General features: G+C 42.5%; 1 protein-coding gene across 1 annotated transcript in view; it reads right to left on the bottom strand.

Moving 5' to 3' along the window:
* Nucleotides 1-981: 981 nt before the first annotated feature.
* nkain2 (sodium/potassium transporting ATPase interacting 2) overlaps nt 982-26,043 on the bottom strand; it is a 73,517-nt gene continuing 48,455 nt past the window's right edge. Inside the window, exons 4-7 of the mRNA XM_034162261.1 lie at nt 24,422-24,622; nt 14,494-14,554; nt 6,549-6,630; nt 982-2,780 (exon numbers count right to left, since the gene is read on the bottom strand). Of these exons, the coding sequence (XP_034018152.1) occupies nt 2,771-2,780; nt 6,549-6,630; nt 14,494-14,554; nt 24,422-24,622 (354 nt within the window). The 3' untranslated portion in view covers nt 982-2,770. The remainder of the gene's footprint in view (nt 2,781-6,548; nt 6,631-14,493; nt 14,555-24,421; nt 24,623-26,043) is intronic.

Here is a 26,043-nt window from a genome sequence, read left to right as displayed (position 1 = left end):
CAGTTAGAAATCAAAGAAAGTCGTCTCACTTTTACACAACATCGTACGTTATTAGTCAGCTAGAAAAAACAGTAAACACGGCCACACGTGATTAAAAAACGTCTACAAGGTCAAAGTTACGGTTTCAGTTTTACACTGTAGAAGCTCAGCAGACACGTATCTATAGAAAATCACAAAGTTCACATTGAGAACGCGAGTCCAGGAGCTTCAGCTGCACGCGGCGTGAGATGGTGAGATTAAATACAGCGTGGAAACGCTTCATGCAAACATGACGTCACAGGCACCAGAAGCTGGACGCTGACATCACACAGGGACCCGCTGGTCGTAGTCTGTTCCTGTGCGTGTTCCTGAAACATGCTTGGTAACATTTGCAAAAGAACAGCTCGGAATCAAAGGGCGCCACCTGCTGGTCTTTGTTACGTCACAGAGACGATCCCACAGTCCTGGAATGTGTGCGTCAAATTCTCAATTGGTTAACAGCGACCACTGGGTGGCGACAGAGTTGGCACGTTTAACAATCTGTTAAGTTTTGGGTGTGTGTGTGTGTGGGGGGGGGGGTGGGGGGGGGGGGTGGAGGTGGAGGTGGACAAGAAAACGTATCATACAATATTTAATGTAACTCATCACTAGAGGGCACTAAAGTGCATACATCTGCATTCTGGTCCCATTTGGTTGGACACCCGTCAGTCCAAAGAATTCTGGAAAATTTCCAGAATTCTAAACTTAAGTTCTTGAAGGCTGCAGTGGTGATGTTAAATCAATACTTCCACGAGAGGACTAATCATCAAAGTAATGACTTTTATCACCAACTGATCTTTGTGATGTCATAAAGTGTTAAAGAAGGCATTAAAAGGAAAAGCCTCCAAAATTAAAAATCTTTTTTGCTCTTCCTTCAACCACGGATCATCTCTCCACTGAAATTGCTGTTTCAGTTTTTTTTTAATTTTTTTTTATTGTGACCTCAAACGGGCAAACAGAAGCCGTGACACGACCTGCTCATGTGTTGAAGGTAATAATTCTTTTGGGTAACTCAGTCCTGCCAGATCGTAACGACTTCGCTAAATGAAGAAATAAATTATATTCCTGTGGTTTTCAAAAATCCTGCAAACAAACCAACAAATAACAGGGTCGAAGGTCAAAGGTGACGATGAACACAGACTTCAGCGAGTCTGTTTTCTCTTTATGAGGTAAAGCAGAAAGAAACTAAACAGCTGAGGACAAATGGAATAAAAGTGAATTTTTTACAGGTCTTGGCTGAGGTTCAGAAGAAAATTATTATTTTAAAAGGAAGATGAAGATTTAGCAGAAGTGCTGTCGGGTGTCCGTCACCTTCACGTCATCACGTTGTGATTGTCGTTTCTCTAAAAGTCGCAGCTTCTCACTAAACGTCAACTTCTGGCCTCATCTGAGAGATTACGAAAAAAATCTTGTCCTGATGGAAATAACGCTGACTCCCGGGATGGAAGACAAAATACTGAGACAGCAAGAAACTGACCGGGAAGAACAGACCAACCCCAGTGCATCATGGGAGGAGTTTTGGGAGGCGTTAAAAGGACGCAACAACATTCTGGCAACATATTGTATCGGCAATTTTTTGCACCAACAGGTGATTTTTTTTTACTTCTTGGAGACAAATATTAACTTCAGGAATACGCGCAAATTTTTTGTTTGTTTGCAATTAGGTCAAATTTAGCAAGTTATGGGATCGCTAACCTGCGACTCAATGTGGCTATCAAATTATACGTTAGCCACCTAATTAAAATATTCGACTTCCTTAAAGGATAAGTTGTCATCATTTTGATGACAAAACTAGCGAGTATGACTATATCCCCTTCCAGCAATTAGCTTATTATCATAGTAGCGAATGAGTAAGCTAGCCTGGCATTATCGCTCAGTGGCTCACTAACCAAGCTAGCTTGGCTAGTTAGCGTGTACGACCGGAGACTCAGTGTCCCGGCAAACACATGTTCATTCTTTCACTCTAGCTAACAAAGTTTGGATTGTAAACATTGTTTAGATTCACATTAGTCGTTAAATAAAAAAGCAACCGGTTAAACTGCGGAGCCGTTATTAGCCCACGTGTGCATGCATGTGTGTATTCACAAATGTGTTACTGTGTAATCTGTATGTATCCTGTACACATAAACATACGTAAATCTACACACCACACACTTGATAAACATTCAAGGAAACATGTGAACCGCGTGACAGGGTTCGAGTCCGGCCCCTGACCTAAACCGAGGCGTCGTCACTGCTGTCCACGATAAAGATGCACCGACATCTACTGGGAGACGACAGACGTCTGACATTCCTTGATCGGTTGTCTGCTTGGAGACGAGGTCTGCTGGATGTCCAAAGTCTGTCAGGCACAAAGAGCAAAAAGTTCCAGAGATGGTGAAGCATCTCCGAGATGTTGCTGATCGAACCAACAGCTCTTTGAGCGGTGTCCAGCAGGATGTCCCAGGTTCTCTTTGGAACAGAGGAGACAGTCTTCTTCACCTCCTTCACTGATGAGTCCTGCTCCCTCCATCCTTTCCCCCTCTTTCACAGATAAACAGCAGCTGGCTGCAGACACTGCACCCAGCCACACGGGGGCAGTGTTTCATCAGGAAAAACAGGGTGCAGCAGACAGGGAGGGGCAGCAGGAGGGCAGGAAGATTAATTAGAGAATGTTTTTGTCTTCAGTCCACTTGTCAGTTTCTTAACAGACATTCTGTGTAGTAAAGTAGAGATGACTGGTAAGGCAGCACTTCTGGATCACATCCTGGTTTCACTTGGACCTGAAAAAAGGAGACGGGATGAGAGCTGCTGCACAGATTGATCGATCGACCTTTAAAGTGCACTTATTTCACTTCATCCTGATGAACTGATGGAAGCTAAAACTGCATCAGTCTCAAGAGCTGTTTAATGAGCTATATGATGCAAAAATCATTTAAAGTTTTACACGTTTGGATTTTCCCGTGAAACACTGTCAAAGTCCCACCAATGTTTTGGCACGTGCAACCTTTCCTCCTGTAATCACGATTTAGACCTGAAACAGCTCAAACTAGTGTTCTAGAACACTAGCAAACTAGCTTGCTAGCCTAACCCGAACTGTGCCGCTTGGTAATAACATCTAGCCTCATGAACCATCTTGAAAACAAGCTTTTTAAGATAGCTCACAAGCAGTGAGTTGCGCTCATACATTATGTGGTTATTGTGTAATGTGAGGCCCTGAACGCACTCGTGTGTTGTCATGCTATGCGCTGGTGATGCACATTTTGCTTATTGCTAGCATGTAAATTCTTCAGAGACCAGTTAGCGTGTAGTTTAGCACCACACACAAATATCTAACATTACAACTGCAATGTCACTCTGTTTATTAAGCACAATAATTAGGTATCTTGTTAAACAAGTGAAACAAGGCTGTTTTCAAGCTAGCTCCTTGCTATCTAGCCAGGCTAATTGGCTTGGTGAGCTGTTGTATTAATGTGGCTAGGCTAATGGGCTCAATTGTTGGTGACCTGAATAAAAAGTCAACCAAAGTGTAGGTATGACTGGAAAACTGATCTGTTTTTGTAAATGTTCACACTTTATTCATTCATTTTCTGACGCTTATCTTGGTCTGGGTTGAGGTGTTAGCAGATTAAGCAACTCATCCCACACTTCCCTATCCTCAGCTAAATCCTCTAACTCTTCCTGGGGGATCCCAAAACATTCCCAACCCACATGGGAAATATAATCCCGCCAGGATGTCCTGGGTCGTCCACGGAGCCTCTGTCAGCTGGACATGCCTGGAAGACCTCCTTAGGGAGACCACCAGGGGGCGCTCTCAACAGATGCTCCTTTTGATGTGAAGCAGCAGCGACTCTACACAATGATTGTAGCTGATATGAAGTCACACCAGTTAAAACAGGGCATTGACCCCCCCCCAAAAAACAATAAAAATTTAACTGAAATAACAAGAGTTTGTGTGGAGGTGCTCGTGTTGCCGGCCTCTGAGTGGATTCCGTTAACCTTCCCGTTGCGGTGTTAAAACCTGCAGGACGTCTCTGCGTCAGAGTTCAATCTCCACCAAATCACAAAGACGCACAAAGGAAATTCTCGTTGCAAATACCGAGTGTGACTGAGGTCGAAGTGCACGCTGCGTGCGCACGGGTGTGTGTGTGTACAGAGTGTCCTCGTGCACCAGCTTTGTGTGTTTGCAACCATTATCTTCAGGGTTGATGATTTATGATCTGTGTTATGGCTTCCACAGGGACGTATAAAACTACAGAATGGTCTTTTATTGCCTTTCTTCTTTGTTTAGTCTTGTGTTTCATCCATCACTCTACCGCTCTCTCGCCCTCTCCATCTTCATTTCCATTTCTCTTTCTCTCCCTCCGTCCACCGCTCTCTGATTGGTTCCAGCTCTTCTTATCTAATAACCAGTTATTGATAACCTGTCTGCCACCATTATTTGTTTGTTTTTTATTTTACTTTCGCTGCGACAGCCGTTGCTCCACGTTGCTCCACACTTGCCGTGGGATGAAGCGAGACGGTGGGCTTGATGCAGAGCTGTCGCTGTCTGATCTTAGACTTGTTTTGTGCCCGCTGGCCTGTGAGTGGCTGAAAGTCTAAGTGGAGCTGGAATCCAAAGTCAGGCTCTCAGAAGATCAACACCTCAAAGAAGTAAGTAAGTAAGTAAGTAAACTTTATTTATATAGCGCCTTTCACCGACAGGGGTCACAAAGCGCTTTACAAGGTAAAACAATAAAAATATACAGTAAAACACTCAGTACTAAAAGATTATTGGCCATGAAAAGCCTGTTTAAAAAGTAGAGTCTTTAGTTGCTTTTTGAACATCTCAACAGAGTCCAGGGATCGCAGGGACGGAGGGAGTTCGTTCCAGAGACGAGGCGCTACGGCTTTAAAAGATCGGTCTCCTCGAGTTTTAAAGGAGGTTCGAGGAACCATCAACAGGTTCTGACCTAAAGATCTGAGGCTGCGGGCTGAGGTGTAAGGCTGAATCAAGTCAGCAATGTAATCAGGAGCCTGACCATGTAGTGCTCTGAAAGTCAAAACCAAGATTTTAAAATTAATTCTGGAGGCAACAGGGAGCCAGTGGAGGGATTCCAAGATAGGCGTGATGTGGGCTCTCCTGTTGGTGCGGGTCAGAAGCCTCGCAGCAGAGTTCTGGAAAGAATTTAGGCCGTGAAGGAAAAAAAGGTGAGGAGAACAGTAACAGTATTCGGAACGTGCCCTTCTGAAAGATGGGTGACTGACCCACACTAATTATGAATTACAGCCTCAGCAAGAATGACATGAAGGTCAAGGACATCAATGACCATGTTTTTTTTTAAATCACATGGCCGACCATAGGAGCAGTAATAAAAACGCTGCGAGGGCGATGACTGATGAGACCTTGAGTTGATAAATGACGAGTCTTCTGCTGATCGAGCACATTCTTGCTCACACAAGAATTCCAGATATCAGAATGAAGTCTGACGAGTCTCGAGTGGAGGACCGGAGGACCTGAGGATCTGGCGCTCATGGCAGAAAGTGCAAAACTGAACTGAAACAACTGGTGACACCACTGACAAAGTCATGAAAGGAAGCTGGATTCATCATATTACAAGCTGACGGCACATAAAATATTGTGACTTGACAGAACTGCATATGAAACCGTGTCTTGAGCAGATCACGTCTTGTACTACAACAGTGATGTATAAACTGAATGTTGGGTTGAAAAATCACAAAAACTGCCTCACACCAACACCCTGCTGCAAAGCCTGATGCAGCCCAACGTTTTCACAATGCAGATTTATTCTGTGCCCTAAAGGTGAAAAAGAAGTCAGCAGGTCACAGTGCTCTCCGCAAAACAGAAGACAGAAAACATTAGTTAAGCACAGGATGCTGCAGATGTCAAAGCAGTTTTCAAAGTGCTATGAATGATTTTTCTGCCATTAGGTGACTAACTCTAATCCTCCTCAGCCACTCCTCCTCAACCTCCACATTGAGCAAAGCAGCTAGCACGACACCTTTCCTGATCCTTTCTCCTAAATTTTTTATTATTTTTTCCTATTCTAAGCCCCCCCTCCTTTACTCTACCCGCACCCTGCTGTCTTTGGTCCCTATCCATGCAATTTGTAACACACAGTCACATATCTGAGGGCGTGTCCGAGTCATTTCTTTATTCACGGGTGTGTTTTGGGCGCAGATTGTCATTTCATGCTTTTAACTGACATACTGCTCTTCAGAGGACAGACTCAAGTGAGAGGATTTCTGCAGTGATAACGTCAGTAAGATGTTTTGGGTTTGTTATTTTCTTCAGGAGACACGCATGTCTGTCCTCTACTTACTGATGGTTTTCTATTATAATTCCCTGTTCCCTATTTCCACTGCTGATATTCCGTTTCTTCTGGAATGCACGTCCCCCCATGCAGTTGCCTAAATCCTCTGGGGACAGCGTGTGTCATATGGACAACTTAAGACAGCTGAGACATTCTGTGTAAATGGATATAAACTGCAAACGCTGCATGTGAATGTATGGTCCGTGCGTCCACGTGCCACAGAGTCGTTGTACTTACATGTACATTGGCTGTAGCTGAAGGTGAGATGTTTTCTGAGGCCCCTGGTAACCGTAGGAGTCAAATCCTCCTATAAAATCAACTGGACAACAAAAACAAGAACAGAAGATGTCAGTGTGGGTACTGAGTGGGATCGTCCCACCACATCCAAACGTCCTCAGAGAACCAACACTTCTGCTGGTGCACGTAGAATTAATCACTGTGGTGCAAAAATGACTGAGTCCTGTGATGCAGACAGAGCTGTACTTTAGTAGAAGAAGAAACCTTCTGTGCAGATACACTTCTGCCTCGAGACACGTCTGAACTCCTATATTATCCAGGAGTTCTCCACAGGCTCTGAAGCTGACGAGCTGCCAGCAGGCGGTTTCCTCCCACAGACTGAGAGATCGACTGGACTTCTGAAGACAGGAAGTGATGATATATTTGACTTTGATGCTGGGAGGCTCCTAACGTCCTCGCCTTGATCACCAGTGTAGGTTCTTATTTATTCAGCGAGACGTCACAACATCAAGTACAATGTGGAATAAACTTGTCACCACAGAGATAAAAGCCGGTTTAAAACCTCTCTAAAGCCCATCACACAGCCAGCCAGTCCAAATATCATTTGGCAACCAACAACAACAACCACAGGTGGATTCATTTACGGGATCCACCCCCCCCGACCCCGCGCTTGCTTTCCATTTTTGTTTGCAGCCATGCACGTTTCAGCGCTCGTCTCACCATGTTAAAATATGCAGGACAACATGTATTCCTTCTTTAGTGGAAGTCACTTCCTGCTGATTCATGCTGCAGTCGAACCGTCTCACAGCTTGACCCTTTGATCACGCGAAGAACCAGAGCCGCTCATTTTCCCGCCGCTGGCTCTCTCTGCTTCATGCAGGCCAATAAAAAAATCATTCAAATGTGTTATTCATAAAGCAGAGATCTGAACAATCAGCACAAACTCCGTCTAAAGGGCAGCTACTCAGCTAACGGCAGAAACACAACACATTCATGTATGTTAGCGAGCTAAGTGTAACTTAGCTTTCGCTCTGGCAACATTCACTTTCCAGATCTGGACTGATTGATGAAGCTAAATGGGTATGAGCACGCTACTCATACATATTTGTCCAGGTCAGAGTTCACCAACGTGCTGTGAGAGTCATTATTTACAGCAGTGAAAGCGATTTACGGCGTTTAAGACCATGTTCAGGCGGTAAGGCCACGCCCCTACATTCACTGCAGTGTGTTAACAAACCAAACACTCAAACTTAGTTGGACAAACGTAACCTTCTTCTCTTCATGGCTGCATTTTGCAATCTTCATTATGCAAATGACTTATAAATAAGTGGGAACTTCCCCCTAGTCCTAGGGTCCACTAGTCCTGGTTAGGGGTTTAGGTGAACTTTAAAATCAGCTTGGGGTTGTAATATACATCATCAAATAATATAAAGAGGTCAGGACCAGTGGTCCTAGGATCAGTGGATCCTAGTGGACTAGTGGACCCTCCCCTAAATAAACAATGAATAAATGTTAACTAGTGGATCAGAAACCGTCACTTCAGCACTGCATGTCTTTGTTTCATTTCAGCTGAGTATTGTAATAAGTGCTTAAGTGAGAGCCACAAGTTCCTTTTTATGTTTTAAAGCAACCACGCCATTTAATTTTTTTTTTTTTAAACTGTCTTTCAACATATTACTACATATTTTGGTCCATCATTAATTGGTGGTTTTGGGTGGACCAGCATGCACTATGCACAATGCCACATCACCTTAAAGGACAGTATGAAAGTGGGTGGGACTTAGTGAACATGGAGAAACTAGTAAAGCACGAAAACCACAACTGTGTGGGTTGCACATGATCAATGACTTGCGCACCTGGTGCTGTGTACAGAGTAGGAGAAGATAGGGCCCTTTGAGTTGCATTCATTTTTACACCTACACCTCCTTCCAACAAGTTCAGACCCTTTAGCTCACAACCAAGGAATTATGGGAAATGAAAATCACAATTTTTTTAGGTGACAAAAAATTCACTAAAATCTAGTTCACAAAATGACAAAAGCCCTTTTTAAATCATTTAATATATCCTGATAAACAGTAAAACATTTGAAGAATGGACGAGAGCTTCTCAAACAGAAATCTGACTTCAGTCTAACGTTCAGGTGGCGTGTTCGATAAGACGGACATGTCAGTGGAGCCGTGAGACAGATAAGACTGAATATAATGATCTCCCACAGCCAGACGTGACACGCGCCCGCCCACACGTGCACAGAATAATTATCAGAGTAATTAGTTTTCTCAGCAACTGAAATTCTTCATCGGTCCTCAGTGAGCATTAACTTTTTCCACCCAAGGCGCTTTCCTGACAACGCTCCCTGATTGTTGTTTTGTCTCCAAGACTGAATTATGGGTGAGTTTTCCACAGACACACTCGGGATTTAAAGCTCATCAAGACGGCACAGATTTTAGAATATGTCCAAAAAAACGTGTCTGTAAGTGACTGAAAGTGATGCAGAGACAGACTGCTTCCGGAACATTAAGGGTCAGCGACACGAGCGAAGTCCATGTTGGTGAAATTCACAGTGATCACTGCTGCAATATTTGATCAAGTAACTAATCTGAATGTTTCACACTGAGCTGACCTTTGGTGACCTTTGGCTTGTGTGTTTTGTGGAGCTGACAACAAACGCAAACAGTGTCCAAAGTGAAAGCAGCTGTCAAATTAGTCACATTTGTCGTAAAAACAATATTTTTCAGCAATTTTTTTGAAAAACAAAATAGTCAAGACTAAAACGGTAAGTAAGTGTTCTTCCTCTTTCCCCCCCGAGGTCTGTGAGACTCATCTTCAGGATTTAACCTTATTATCTGAATCCTGATCTTCCTGAAGTTCTTCCTATTAATCTTCAGTCTGCTGTCTTCCAAAGCCCCCCTCTACTTGTCCATCTTCATCTCTGCTAACTCCACTCTGGTGCTGTACAACACAATGTCATCTGCAAAAGGTTTGCACCAGGTCCTTAACGGTAAAATCCACAAACACGTGTTCATCAGGCTGTTCATCTGGTTAGTGGTTTTAGTTGCACTGCACCACGCAGGTCAACACTGACTTCACACAGCTGTGAAGGTGGATGAAGGTTGCAGCAGGTCCTCAGAGCTGATCGTTTGGGATGTCCTGACCACCGGACCAGGCTAAGGATCTGTCTAGGACCATGTGTTTGTCAGCGTGCGACAACATTCAAACATTAAACAAACCCACGCACTGGTGTCTCTGTATCAACACCTGGATGTACACTGGATGCTGTCCAGGAATTGATCAACAGACGATCACTTAGGGATCACCATAGACTGACATTATAGTTTTTGTCCATCAGTAAATAAATAAATAAAATAATACCTTTATGTATCTTTAGTTGTTTTTAACATGTTTCCTGATGTCACAATAAATCATGCATTTAGAAACAAAACTGTCTTAAATTACATATACACTGAACAAAAATATAAATGCAACACTTTTTTTAATGCCATTTTTCATGAGCTGAACTCAAAGATCTAAAACATTTTCTATATACACAAAATACCTTTTTTTTGTCAAATACTGTTGACAAATCTGTCTAAATCTGTGTTAGTGAGCACTTCTCCTTTGCCAAGATAATCCTTCCCACCTTACAGGTGTGGCATCTCAAGATGCTGATTAGACGGCATGATTATTGCACAAGTGTGCCTTAGGCTGGCCACAATAAAAGGCCACTATATATATACACATATATATATATATATATATATATATATATATATATATACACACACACACATACACACGTGTGCGTGTGTAGTGTTTTTTCTTTTTGACATCGTGCGGCGGTGCTCCCTCTGCTGTCTGCGGTATTTAACTGAAAGACTCCGTTTGTTCTCCCTCAGAGGAGAAAACTAGCAGAAATCACAGCCAATGATAAAAATGCGACGCTACACATTCATCATCTCCACGAGAATTTACAATTGCAGGCTCGTCAGCGTCAGCAAGTCTCTTCAAACACAGTGTTAGAAATAATGACTGGCTCTAAACCCAATTAAACTTTATTTCAAAGCATTTCTGAGCTTTTCTCTCATGACCTCTACACTTATTTGGTCTCGACTGCGACGTGACTTTAACTGCAGAATTTTTTTTGTTTTGTTTTTTTTGCATTTGCATTTGCATTTACCGCAGCAGCATCTGTTAAAACCTGCGGTTCTGCTTTAACAGATGCTGTTTGGAAATGATTTGCCCGGTGCTTCTCGATCCCCGCTTGGCTTTGAGCAGGCAGGAATGCAGGAAAACCTGTCAGCTCTTGGGGCTTCACACTCTTTCCACAGTCTGCATTTATTATCCATCAATATTAATGTGTTAGCAAATACATGCTCTGTTCAGTGTTGAATAAGACACGCGTGGTTATTAATCGCTCTGCACCCAGTTTAATGGAATAACTAAACCCATGACCTCATGGTAAACGGGCTTATTCCGCTCGACACTAGCAACAAATTTAAAACAGACTTATCACAGAATTAAGATGCTGAGTAGCCAAGACGTCTTCGTTAGTCTTCTTGCAGCTGTTTCATGGTGGGAGTGAAAGTTTCGCGTTTTTTTCCCTTGTTACCATAGCAACATGTGAATTTATGGTTTTGACACAGTATTTAAATGTGTGGCACTGTTATCTTTGATGAATGAGTGAGGCAGTTGTCTGGAGGTCAGAGAGACGGGCCTGTGACCAGGTGACAGGTGGTTCAATTTTCTGTCTGACAGATTTTAACCTTGCTCAAAGGCACCTTCCTATCTGACAGGAATCAAACTGAGGATCCTCACAGTGTTAATGAGTTGGACCAAGTTTCACCCAGAGTGCAGCTGAGCAGTGTGCACAATCAGTGTGTGAGTGAGTCTGAATGGGTGAATGTGAGGCATCACTGAAAAGCACTAGGATAAAAAGCACTTTATGAATTCAGCCTATTTTCAAATAAATACACTCAACAAAAATATAAACACAACACTTTTGGTTTTGCTCCCTTTTTGTATGAGATGAACTCAAAGATCTAAAACTTTTTCCACATACACAATATCACCATTTCCCTCAAATATTGTTTGCTGAGATAATAATCCATCCCACCTCACAGGTGTGCCATACCAAGATGCTGATTAGACAACATGATTAGTGCACAGGTGTGCCTTAGACTGCCCACAATAAAAGGCCACTCTGAAAGGTGCAGTTTTATCACACAGCACAATGCCACAGATGTCGCAAGATTTGAGGGAGCGTGTAATTGGCATGCTGACAGCAGGAATGTCAACCAGAGCTGTTGCTCGTGTATTGAATGTTCATTTCTCTACCATAAGCCGTCTCCAAAGGTGTTTCAGAGAATTTGGCAGTACATCCAACCAGCCTCACAACCGCAGACCACGTGTAACCACACCAGCCCAGGACCTCCACATCCAGCATGTTCACCTCCAAGATCGTCTGAGACCAGCCACTCGGACAGCTGCTGAAACAATCGGTTTGCATAACCAAAGAATTTCTGCACAAACTGTCAGAAACCATCTCAGGGAAGCTCATCTGCATGCTCATCGTCCTCATCGGGGTCTCGACCTGACTCCAGTTCATCGTCGTAACCGACTTGAGTGGGCAAATGCTCATATTCGCTAGCGTTTGGCACGTTGGAGAGGTGTTCTCTTCACGGATGAATCCCGGTTCACACTGTCCAGGGCAGATGGCAGACAGCGTGTTTTCTGATGTCAATGTTGTGGATCGAGTGGCCCATGGTGGCGGTGGGGTTATGGTATGGGCAGGCGTCTGTTATGGACGAAGAACACAGGTGCATTTTATTGATGGCATTTTGAATGCACAGAGATACCGTGATGAGATCCTGAGGCCCATTGTTGTGCCATACATCCAAGAACATCACCTCATGTTGCAGCAGGATAATGCACGGCCCCATGTTGCAAGGATCTGTACACAATTCTTGGAAGCTGAAAATGTCCCAGTTCTTGTATGGCCGGCATACTCACCGGACATGTCACCCATTGAGCGTGTTTGGGATGCTCTGGACCGGCGTATACGACAGCGTGTACCAGTTCCTGCCAATATCCAGCAACTTCACACAGCCATTGAAGAGGAGTGGACCAACATTCCACAGGCCACAATTGACAACCTGATCAACTCTATGCGGAGATGTGTTGCACTGCATGAGGCAAATGGTGGTCACACCAGATACTGACTGGTATCCCCCCCAATAAAACAAAACTGCACCTTTAAGAGTGGCCTTTTATTGTGGGCAGTCTAAGGCACACCTGTGCACTAATCATGTTGTCTAATCAGCATCTTGATATGGCACACCTGTGAGGTGGGATGGATTATCTCAGCAAAGGAGAAGTGCTCACTATCACAGATTTAGACTGGTTTGTGAACAATATTTGAGGGAAATGGTGATATTGTGTATGTGGAAAAAGTTTTAGATCTTTGAGTTCATCTCATACAAAATGGGAGCAAAACCAAAAGTGTTGTGTTTATATTTTTGTTGAGTGTACATTTCTGATGCCCAAGTCCAGAAGGTCAGGCACTTAGTCTTGATCTAGGACATTCGAACTTCTCACTTAGCTTCTCCAGTGCTGCAATCAGAGCATCCACTGGTTCCACAGAGGTCACAGCACCATCAGACCATCCACTGGTTCCACAGAGATCACAGCACCGTCAGACCATCCACTGGTTCCACAGAGGTCACGGCACCATCACAGCATCCACTGGTTCCACAGAGGTCACGGCACCGTCAGACCATCCACTGGTTCCATAGAGGTCACGGCACCGTCAGACCATCCACTGGTTCCACAGAGGTCACAGCACCGTCAGACCATCCACTGGTTCCACAGAGATCACGGCACCGTCAGACCATCCACTGGTTCCACAGAGATCACAGCACCGTCAGACCATCCACTGGTTCCATAGAGGTCACGGCACCGTCAGACCATCCACTGGTTCCACAGAGGTCACAGCACCGTCAGACCATCCACTGGTTCCACAGAGATCACAGCACCGTCAGACCATCCACTGGTTCCACAGAGGTCACAGCACTGTCAGAGCATCCACTGGTTCTACAGAGATCACAGCACCGTCAGACCATCCACTGGTTCTACAGAGATCACAGCACCGTCAGACCATCCACTGGTTCTACAGAGGTCACAGCACCGTCAGACCATCCACTGGTTCTACAGAGATCACAGCACCGTCAGACCATCCACTGGTTCTACAGAGATCACGGCACCGTCAGACCATCCACTGGTTCTACAGAGGTCACAGCACCGTCAGACCATCCACTGGTTCCACAGAGGTCACGGCACCGTCAGAGCATCCACTGGTTCTACAGAGGTCACAGCACCGTCAGACCATCCACTGGTTCTACAGAGGTCACAGCACTGTCAGAGCATCCACTGGTTCCACAGAGATCACAGCACCGTCAGACCATCCACTGGTTCTACAGAGGTCACAGCACTGTCAGAGCATCCACTGGTTCCATAGAGGTCACGGCACCGTCAGAGCATCCACTGGTTCTACAGAGGTCACAGCACCGTCACAGCATCCACTAGTTCCACAGAGGTCATGGCACCATCAGAGCATCCACTGGTTCCATAGAGGTCACAGCACCATCAGACCATCCACTGGTTCCACAGACCAAACCCAACACCTAGTCCAGGCACTGAACAGAACCTGAACACATCCCAGAACATACTGGGAAAAAGTCTGAGAGCCCCCCCACCACCACCACGTGCACAGCAACGTAATCACAAAGCAGCCTGATCTAAGCTGCAAAGAAACCGCCACACCACCAATCTGCCCCCTGGTGGACAAACCCGTCATAATTTAGTTTCATACAAAAAACATGACATTTGTGTCGTGTTAAATTGTGAATTTTGGGGTCAGTGACATGATCAGATGAGTGATTCATGTACTCACAGCTGTCCTCTTCTTCTGAAATGAGCTTCACCACATAGCAGGCGTAGATAAACCCCACCAACTGAGGACAGAAAGAGACAAAAAGACAACATTCTCCATGTGCACGTGTTAAATAGGACAACAGAAATAACCACGCTGGCACATTTTCAAACCATATTTTACACTGCGCCTATAAAAAGCACCCAGTTCTTCTGGGCTTTTACACATTTTTACATCAAAATAAAAACATAAATCATGCTTCTTTCTGCAATCATGAAAGGAAAAAAAACATTAACGCCACATGTTATACGAAGGTGAAGGTAACCCTCAAGAACATGAGGAAAATTTGTTAATACTTTCAGAGAAACGGTTGGGGGTTTTTTTTACACGAAGAAGCAGAGAGACGGATTTTAAAACGTGTGGAAGAACACGTGGAGCGAACAGACTTAGAAAACAGGTGTTACTGGAAGTGGAGCAAAACGGCGCCACGGTGTTTCGCTCCAAATAGAACACGTGAGACAGTGGACACAGTGGACACAGTGATGCCTTCAAGAACCACCTGAATGTGAGCCAAACCTGCATGGATTTAGAACCCCGGTTTAACACGCTGCTTCAGCGGGGGTTTGTGGGTGAGCAGCAGTAAGACAGTGATCGCTGGAATTGAATTTCCAGCTCTCTGGCTGTCAGTGTCTTACGATGCCGAGGCCGATAGTCCCGTATTTGTAGCAAGCATCTGATCCAGAACCTCACACCAGCAATGCTTGCAGAGTTTTGTTTTGTCAGACTTTTAACCAAACGCAGGCTGATCGGAATCGTTTCTGTTTGAAGCGTCCACAGACCCCCCCCCAAATCAGCTCCCCACTTTGAAGCACGACAATAATTAGATTTATTTCTGCCTGCAGGATCCTGATGAATGACTCGGTTGGCGTTGCTTCAGGCAGTCTGGTCGACGTTCACATGTGCACGTCTATTTTTAAATTTCAGAATTGCGCATGTTATTGGAGATGAATGTCATAATGATGATCCTCATTCAGATTCAGGTCAGATTAAAAGAACTGTGTCACTCGAGTCAGTCTGAGGGCAAACTACATCCATAACAACAACAACAACAACGATAGTAATAAGAACGTTGCCCATAAGGTCATGGGACACAACTGTAAGCTCGTCTTATATTAGACAAAATTTAACTTCTGAAAAGAATAAACAGTTGACACATTTCCCCACATTTAAGCAGGTTTTGTCACCATCTAGTGGGGAATGTGACCATTTCAGGGCTTCTGGTACATTTCCATTCAGAAATCATTCAGAAAAAAAGGCATTTATAAATGTTAGAAATGTATTTTTATTTATTTATTTTTTTGGCAGGCAGATCTTTGGTCTCCCAGCATTAATGTATAAAACGTTTGATTGTGAGAGTTTTACGGTTCTTGAGCTTTAGGATGCAGAATGTTTTGCCGTACAGACCGACAGCAATTTCTCTTGACAAGCACAACTTACAGTTCTGAACTACAACAATAATAATGATAATAAATTGGCAGACTAATGTATCAGATTTACAAATTATTCAATGAAATTATATTTATTTATTTATTTATTTATTTATTTATTTATTGGAGAGGTGATAACTTTATGATGTTTTATTAATTTTGAATTGCATGTCTGATTTAAGATGTAGATATTCCAGGAAGTGATTTTTGCTAATGCCAAATTGTTCGCCAAGTGAGAAAAACAGGGCAAATAAACAAAGAAAAAAACACTAGTTTCTAATTCCACAAATTTTTACCTTGGAAACAATTTTCAAGGTCAAAGTCCTGTTAGAAGTGACTTTTCATAAGCTAAAATATAATACAAAATATAGATCAAAAGGGCTTTTCAATGTTAAAATCAATTATCCCCTAAATCCACAATACAAATCAGATGTGGATCAGAATTAGTCTGTTCATTGAGAGTGTCAGTTTGCACCTCATTGTCACATATGAGAGTGACTGAGGCACTTTTGACTGAGATATGATGCAAAATGTACATCAAATGGGCTTTTCAATATTCAAAAATTCTAATTCAAATGTCCACAAAATCCACAATCTAGATCAGATCCCGATCAAACTTTGTCAGGTGATAGTGAGTGCCAGTCTGTACCTCACCTTCAAATATGAGAGTGATTGGTGCATGTTTGATGAAGATATTATGTAAAATATACATTAAATGAAGTTTTCAATGTTAAATTTAAATAGCCCCAATATCTGTAATTTGGATCAGATCCGGATCAAACTTTGTCTGTATATAAAGGATACAATCCTACATAAGGCTGTCAAATATGAAAGAAATTTGATCTTTTTTACCTTTGCCCTATGACCTTGAAAATTGAGTCAGTTCTTTCCCATCAGGATATGAATCTTTAGTAAAAATCTTATAATGATATATGAAAAATTGTGGGTTCCAGGCTGTTCACAAACAGACAAACAAACAAACACACAAACAAACGGGTGAAAACAGAACCTCCGCCCAGCTTCGTTGGCGGTGGCACTACTTACAGAGACTTGACTGTCTCGTGAGGTTCTGCAGATTTTCTGTGGTGACAGATGGAACTTTTATCACAATTAATTAATTGTTGCATCACTTAAAGTTTGAACACAATTTAACACACAGTTTAAATATTAATGTTCTCCAACATAGAAACCAAAGAAAAAGCAGCTTTACGTGCTACGTGTGTGTGTGTGTGTGTGTGTGTGTGTCACCATGGACACCAACACAACACCTCTGCTGACTGATCTGCACTCTCATTGGCTGTCTGTTTCTGGGGCAGCTGATAGGAGCTCAGTGGTTTGAGGTCAACATAAGGCTGGTGTTTCAGTGACCTCGTTAGTCCTCAGTGACGGAGGAGGAGGTCGGGGAGCGCTCCACAAATAAACGGCAGACAGAGACAGAGGCAGCATGAGGCATGAAACCAACATATTACTCTGAATAAAGGCTTTATTGCTCAAATGCAGCTTTACCTGGAGACAAAATGACATTGACCTGGTCGGTATTCTATTGGCTGCATGTGCACACACACACACACGTAAACAATCAGGAACCACCTGGTTTTGTGGAAAAGTCATCTTTTAGAGGGCGTTATTTAAATAAATTGATATAACAATAAATGCCTTAAAGAGTTTCCTCTGCCACATAAATGACTTGTATTGAGGACTCATGATACAGCGTCCTGCATTTTATTCAGTGTCGTCAGACTTGTGATAATTTGGTGCTGCGTAAAAAGATGTTTTTAAATAAATCCAAGTACAACAGATCCTTTATATTCCAGATTTGAACATAGCAACTCTCTGCTGTTTGATCATCCACATCAAACCTAATATCTTAAAAAAATCCTCCACACAGTCTGTCTTCGCAACATAATAGATCATATTTAAATATTCAATATTCAATGAACCAGTGCACATTTGTTCTGAAAACAGTAATGTATGTATTTTGCTTTTAAAATAACTACACTTTTCTTTTCTTTTCTTTTTAAATGTGGGTGTACAGCTCATCACTGTTTAATGCACCCAAAACATTTGATCAGCTGTGCTGCAAAACATTTGCTTCAATATCCTGTTAATATTCTAAAGTACTTGTGTGTTCAGTTTTGGCGTCGCTGCATATAAGCATTATATCCTGTTTGCAAGAAGATGGGTTTTTTATCTTCCACCACGGGACAAAAGCAGGGACACACTAATATCAGCCATGATGCTGTGAAGTACGTGCGTCTTATCTCGCTTATTGGTCTGAGTAAATTTGGTGCTTGCTTTTATTTTGAAATGATGTTGAACATTACACAACTTTGATATTCAACATCTTGCGGTAACAGCCTACAAAGTACCAAAAGGCATTTTGTTTTGTTTGTTTTTTTACATCTGCAATACTTCTCAATGTTGTCAAAATTGTCAAAGTGCAACCCCTCGTCCGTGTCGTGAAACCTGGGTCACGGATCAAGTAGGGGATCGTCTGTTGGGGTGAAATATGGTGGGGACCTTGTGAGCTCTATGCCTGCTATGGTAATCATGAAGATCCAACGGGACCACAAACAGGAAGTCCTCAGGCGAAGGTGGTGATCGTCTGGGATTTCCCAGTTATCAGACCAGGCTAAGGACCATGTGTTTGTCGTGTGTCGTGTGTGGGAATGCATGTGACAGCATTCCCACAGTACACAAACCCACACACAGGCATCTCTAGATCAGTCAACCCTGCATGTAGACATCCTGTCTGGGAATCAACCAAGAGACCATCTTCACCACCAGCGAGGGACTGACACAACTTTTCAACGCAGGAAGAATAAAATATACTAAAATGTCTCAGACCAAACCTGTTGCATGTCGTCCAAACTCATTAACCTGAAGGACAAAATGGTCCAAAACCAATATTTTATGCAATGCGACTTTACATCGCTGTGCATTGTAGTTACATGCGCTGCGTGGCGTGACTACAATCATGCTACAATAAATTTGTGAAAACCTCATTAAAAAGAAGAACTCAGTCTTTCTGATTAATCACAGAAAACCACAACAAACATCCTGTGAAGACCAACATGGCGTAAAGGCTAAAAGAAACAGTTTAAGAACAGAGACTATGGGGTTTTTATAAAACATTTGACTTGGATTTATACATTTTGATGCCCTCAGACGACTTTGTGTTGCAATTGAGCTTATCGAGTATCAGATATCACACAAAACTGATGGTCACACAATGTGTTTGCTAGAACCAGTTTAATTAGCGATGTAGCTAGGTGCCATTAGCTAAAGTGACATTCTGCACTACAGAGCCAATAAAACTAAATTAGCTTCCAGCATAGAAGAGCCAGTGGGGTTTGCCAAAAATAACCGTTTTTGTGCCTGATTTAATCAGAGAAACACCACAAACGCACCCCTGAAGCTGTTTTACCCTTCACAGTGGTTGCTATGGCGTGCAGTGCATTGTGTGAGACTTGTATGTTAACATGTACTTGGCTGGATTTGTATTATCCATCCTAAATCCTGCATCGATCTGTTTTTGCACAGTTCACGTCAGTAAAGCAGAATTTTTAACAATGTAACTGTGATACAGTGAGTTAACGCTAAAGCTGCAGTGGCCATTTTGGTTACAATTTGTTTCCATGGAAAGGTCAAGACGTATTTGTGGTCACAATGGAACAAACCTCTTACTGTGCATTTAGATGAGGAGACTGAACCACAGCGAGCTTCGTGAATCAAATGGAAGAGACGTAGCATGGAATCAAACAGGATCTGAGTCCTGATCAGCCTCTCAGGCGGTTTTACCGCTTCATGCCTCAGACGCTTCTTCCTCATTCACAGCAGAAACCTTTAAACGGGCTTTTACTTGCACAGTGACACACACACACACACACACACAGTCCCTGGAGCCTGACTGTAGAGCAGTCACGTTAACGTCTTTAGGTATGTAGGAGTCAGGCGGATAAACCTCTGGGCGTTATTTGCAAAAAGAAGGATGCAGCTAATACACTGTCACGTGCACGTCTCCCCGCTTCTCCACAGACAATGACAAAAATATTTTCCGCCTTCAGAGCTTGAACACAGCGTTCTGCACAAACGTTCCAGTGCAAATGAGTCTCCCAGGCATGATGTTTAACTGCAAGTCTGACTTTTTTGTGGGGGGGCGGGAGGAGGGGTTGGCTGCTGCTCGCATTCTTCTCTCTCTAGCAGCTTGGAAAGTTTTGTATTGCCGTGGCAGCGCTCTCTGAGGACAACACACCTGAAGGTGGCCAGATCTCAGTGGGGAGTTACGCCGACTTTTGGCTTGTTTTTAACCCATAACTCCAGAACATTCAGTCACACATAGTCTAAACTATACATTTTTGGAATCTTTAAGATCAGACACATAATGTGGTACACTTTTCAGGAGGACTGGAGCATTTTTTAAAAGTTGACTCCTGTGTAATTCCTCATGGACCCTACCTGGCTACAGCTGCCACCCTGGGACGGCCACCATGCAATTTTCTGTAGGACATTTTACACTGAGGCTGGATCGTAAGTGTCGTTTAGTCCCCTTAAGTTGCACCGATCATATCAAAATTACCATCGAGCTCTGGGATTATATTTCCTGCTTTGACTATCTGCTGAATTTTACAACATGGATGATGAAGCATAAATTCAGTAAAACCACCGCTGACAAAAATCCTCACCAAAGTTTTAGAAATGCACAAGGAAATCCTCGGACGTGTTACAGCACAGTTCAGTCAACCAGTTATGCAACCGCTGCATCACATTCCTCAAGGTCATTTTAACTTTTCATTTGAGGCGATGTTTAAATCCATGCCGCGCTCCGTCTTGCTGCTTCCTGTCGCTGTGGGCACGGAGCTGTTGTCTCTCTGATTATATGATTTTATGTTATTATTCTCAAACAAAAATTCATCAAACTCAAATTAAAGACTCCATAAGAGCTGCACCGTTGGACTGCAGATAAACCACGTGGTGATGAAGGTGTCAGCCTCATTTTCTGTCTCAAAATCAAATACTTTGCTGCAGTTTTTTCTGTGTGCCTTTTGTAAATTATGACATTCTTTCCCAGCGGGTTCAAAGCCGCACTGAACAATCCCTGTGATAATATCATCAATAATTATGTCTAATCAATTTCCTCTGTGCCGCTGGAGCTGTGCGGAAAAACTGCAGCCAGGTTACTGCGACACGAATCACAAACGTAGTGAAAAACAGTAAAACGCTGTCCACCCTCGATGGAGTTTTACTGTCATTTAACATTAATTTGCAGTAATTTAGCTCATTAACATCTTTTGAATTTCTAAATGGTACAAGTGAGTGAAACCTGTCACAACATGAAATTATAAAGGGATTTCTTCAATATGTGTTTAGCTGTCTGGAGCACAGCGGTTTAATTTATCTGACTGACGTCAGTTTACACGCATTGTTTTTTGCTTTGGGTTTTTTTTTCTTCTCCTTTTTTCTTTCTTCTTCTTGATCTTTGAATAACAAACAGCTACAAAAGGCAATCTGGTCCCAGTGCTGCATCCATGAATACATTTACTCTGGCATTAGATTGTTTGTGTTTTGGATGACAATGTCACATTCACTTCAGTCGATAAATATGAAGATGGGGGAAAAAACTTCATATGCTGATGACTACGCACTTCTTCCCCAAGCATGAATAAGGAAAACGACTTCTGAAAGGTTTCAGATAATGTATTCTCATTTTTTTTAATGATGAAAAATAATCACAGACTGATGTTATTTTATTGAAATTGACATACGTGAATGAATTTTTACAACATTTCTCTTTTAAGACTTCTTGGTTTCATCAGCAAGATGTCATTCACAAACTGTATCAGACTTCTTGGTGTGAATATCAGTGCTAAACATAAAAAACCTTAATGTGAACGAAACTAAGGACACATCGGTAAATGGCGTTGAGTGCATTGACAGAGCATTACAATAAGTTGCTTTGGTAAATCCTGTAAAATTACCATTTGATACTCTGCTTTACCAAATCTCAGGGTGTATTTTGGTAAAGCAGAGCATCAGGTCCTCTTCTCATCTTTAAACTAAACAAGTAAGTTGCCCATAAAATCAAAGGACACAACTGTAAGTTGATTTCTGGCTGTCAGCTCATCATATTATTGCCAAAAATTAACTTCTCAAATGAATAAAAAGTGGAGACCTTGCTACACATTTTAGCAGAATTTGCTGTCATCTAGCATGCAATTTGAGCATTTCAGGACTTCTGTGCATTTCCTACTTGAAACCCAAAAAACAGTCAGTGGGTTCCAGAGATTTCTTTTTTGCTCATTATAAAATCTAAGGTCGGATCATTTAGCTGCTGTCCACAACACAAACCGTGTGTTTCACAGGGTTGTGTCCTCATTACAGTTATTATTGCACCAGTCAAGGAAACGATGTTGTGCAGGTTACATCACCAAATAATTAAATTACCACACAAACAAATACAAAGTCATGACTTCAGACCTTGATGGCCTCAGCCGTCATTTTTAACTTCACCACACTGTCCTGTGCGGTAAAAACAATCTCTATTTGGGGATTTCTTGTTTTTGTTTTTTTTAGCTCCATGTTTTTTAAAAAATTTGTCCTTGTCCAGTGTCCAGTAAAAATACAAGTCCAGCCCAACAATACGCTAACCCCCGGTGAAGTCAGGCAGTCATCTGCTCCAACGTATGCTATTAAGGACCCTGACAGCGTTTCTACCAATTACAGTAAAGCAGCCAGCGAGTGAGCCAGCGAAGCCGTCAGCCTGAGTGTGTGCTCATGGAGCATGACAGTGTTTCTACACACCAATTACAGCGAGACGGTGGAACGGCCGTGTGCTCGGATGGCTCTCAGTCACACGGTAAGTACCGCCATCGATTGACAGAGAGACATCGAGGGAGCAGGTGAGAGAAGGAGGACAGAAGGACAGCACAGACACAGACGGGTTCAGTGAGGCTATAATGATGCAGCCAGTCAGAGGAGCGCGTCACTCAGTTTAGCATGTTTGTCCGTGTTCATGTGCGTGTGGCAGCTTCAGCACAAACCAGGATGGAAAGTGACAGACCTCCCTCATTCCCGTTTTTATTTCCGTCCCTGCTGTCGCTTTTGATCTGACTAATTATCAGAGTTTGACTGCGCCGGGGACAAAGAAATAAAGAGGGTGAGGGGGAAGAGACACATGGAGTGAAATCAAGACAGACAATAAAAGAATAAACAACGTGAGTCTGGAAAGCTGCTCATCCAGCTCCGGTTGCTTCATTTTACTCTTAAAAAACAGAAAACACACAAAATAACACAAACATTCTTCAGGTCTGAGCTGCTGCCAGTAAATGTGGGTACAGTACATCATCACAGCAAAAGTAACAGACAGCGAGTGACTACAGATAAACAACAAATACTACAAAGGACAGCTGAAGATGTTTATGATGTCACAAGGGAGGATAAAAGCAAAAGCCACCTTCCACTCTTCCAGAAAGAGATAAATGGAAGATTTAGACAAGCAAATGTTGATCAACTTAACCCAGGGCAACAATCCTCTCCCCACATAATTTGATCAAAACCACACTGACCTAATCACATGACGCTGCACTGAGGACACTACAGTCCAAACCCACAACATGCTTCCAAACCGGCTCTAATTCTTAATGTGCCGATTTGTGGTCTGCTTCACATGCACTAAATGTGCACACGCAGCCAGACCAAGAGTGGAAACAGGAGAAAGAAAAGCTCTGAGCACAGAGGGAGTGCTGTTTCATTCTCTGTACAGGATGACATACAGCCACTAAATCTTTACAAAGAAAGTAGTTGTTAGCTGCTATGTTCATGTTTAAAATGCCATTTAAGGCACATTTATCCTTCCAATTTATGGCCAGCTGAGACCAGCTGAAGCTGTAGTTTAGTTATTAGCAGAGTTACAAGCAAAAAAAAAAAAAAAAAACTACATTTCAGGATGTTTTCATAACCTTGAGAGAAAAATAGCTATCTTAAAAAAAGTTGTGGAGGACTGTTTTTTTTTACGAGCTCATTAGGAGCGAGGAAACATGAAATTGTGTGTGTGTGTGTGTGTGTGTGTGTGCGTGTGTGTGTAGCAGTTTTACTATTGAAGTTGCTTGTTCGGGTGCTTGAAGATCTGTTTCAAAGCTGCTTTAATTAAAAAGTGACACAGCTTTCACACCAGGAACTGTCCAGGTGCTGAATCGGTTCTCATCAGTGTCCTTTGAACCTTGTATTCTGACCCGTTTATAACAGAATTACTGTGTTACACAAAGTCACCGTTCCCACTTCAAGTCCTGCTGTTTTCTGCCTGTGAATGAGGAACCAGAACCAGTCTTGATCCACACTGAAGCGCTTCAATCACAGTTCATTGCTGCTTTAACTGCTGTTGGATAAGACATAAAATTTTCTGCAGCTACTCAAGTTTGAAGTTGTGTTGTGTACAACCAGGAATATTTCACTCAGGTACTTACAGCCAGGAGGATCTGCAACGATGAGTGAGCCACCTCGATGAACTGGAAGTCCATCAGACAGCCAGATATAGATATATATCGGTGGTCCTCGGGCGCCCAGGACGGAGGCGGGGTGATGGGTGTCACCCGGCACCCCGGGCCATTTTCCATCCACCAGGAGCGATGCATGGACAGGTTGAATGTGAGAACAAGATCAGAGTCCTGGAAAGAAGAAGAAGAACGAGATCATTGAAGTTCATCCTCGGAAATATGACAGATCAAGAATAAGACCAAACTAAATGTCAGCACAAGTTTGAGCTGAGAGCTAATTAAACCTGAAGCAGGTCTGAGACAGAAGAATGGTGAGGGGGTTCAGCTCGTCCTAAAAATAAAACTGACTTAACATTCCAGTGGTATGGATTAGATATGAACAAGAGACTACAGCAGGGTGAGGATCGAAGGGACGTGTGAGAGGGCAGCGGGTCAGAGACGGTTGTCCATGTTTCAAATACTGGACAAAAACCTCGACTGAAAAAAAAAAAAAGAAATAAAGTGTATGATAGAGTTCTGGAGATACATACAACCAGCTTTGGGGTCATGCAGATTTACTGATTAATACCTGCACCAAATTAAAAAGTCCAAACAAAGATTTTATTCACACATTTGTTCCTTTAATTTGTGGATTATTTTAAAACTGAGCTAAAATCAGATTAGACACTTTTTTGTAACACTTTGATTTGATGTGTTTTAATTTTTGGTTTTATTTTTGTGTATGATTGTGTTATGAAGAAGGCCCCCGCTTCAGGACCGGCATCTGGTGGAAAACAGGTGCCGAACCAACACGGAGATCCACAGCAGACCTGCTACAGCAACTCCCAGCTACAGAACAACACAAGCTAAAAGAAACAACTCCTTTATGTTTATTAGTACTTTTCAAAATGTCTTTATTTGCTTTGAAAACAATTTTCCTTTTTTAGCTGTTTGATTTTTAATGAGTTTTCATTTACCGTATTTTCTGTAGTGTAAGTCGTTTTGTGTTTTTGTTTTTTTACTAGCTTCGGAGGCCCTGTGACTTACGTATATACCGAAAACTCACACATTCATGTTCATAACAATACACAATAAACTTTAATAATAAAATAATAAATGTCAGTAATAAAAAAATACATTACAATGCACAAAAAAATGAACAAAAATTTAAATTAAAGAGCTGATAATAAAGAAAAAAGTGTTACTTATATGGACTGTTCCTCTACAACAAGCATTTTTTTTAAAAACTGCAGAAAATACGTGCATTTTAACCTCCATGTTTACACAAAAATAATACACGGGACCTCCCACCCGGATCACTGAGAACAGTTTTAGGAACTCAAATATTCACTGTGAAGCATTTTCTGAATCTCGTTTGTGACCGTTGTTCTTAAGTAAACTTTATTTACATTAAAGCTCTAATAGAAAAATAATAAGAATCACTGCAGATTATTGTCCATCACTCCACAGGTTGCACTCCAGTATTAAGACACAGATTTTTAAATCAAAGTCAATTGATTTCTCTCTCTCTCTCTCTCTCTCTCTCTGTCACGTCTCTCTCTCTCTCGCTCTCCCTCTCTCTCGCTCTCCCTCTCTCTCTCTCTCTCTCTCTC

The sequence above is a fragment of the Thalassophryne amazonica genome, chromosome 21, assembly GCF_902500255.1.
Source record: "Thalassophryne amazonica chromosome 21, fThaAma1.1, whole genome shotgun sequence".
NCBI classification, from domain to species: Eukaryota; Metazoa; Chordata; class Actinopteri; order Batrachoidiformes; family Batrachoididae; genus Thalassophryne; species Thalassophryne amazonica.
Note: the sequence above shows the minus strand (reverse complement) of the source record. Positions and strands in the feature narration are given on the sequence as shown.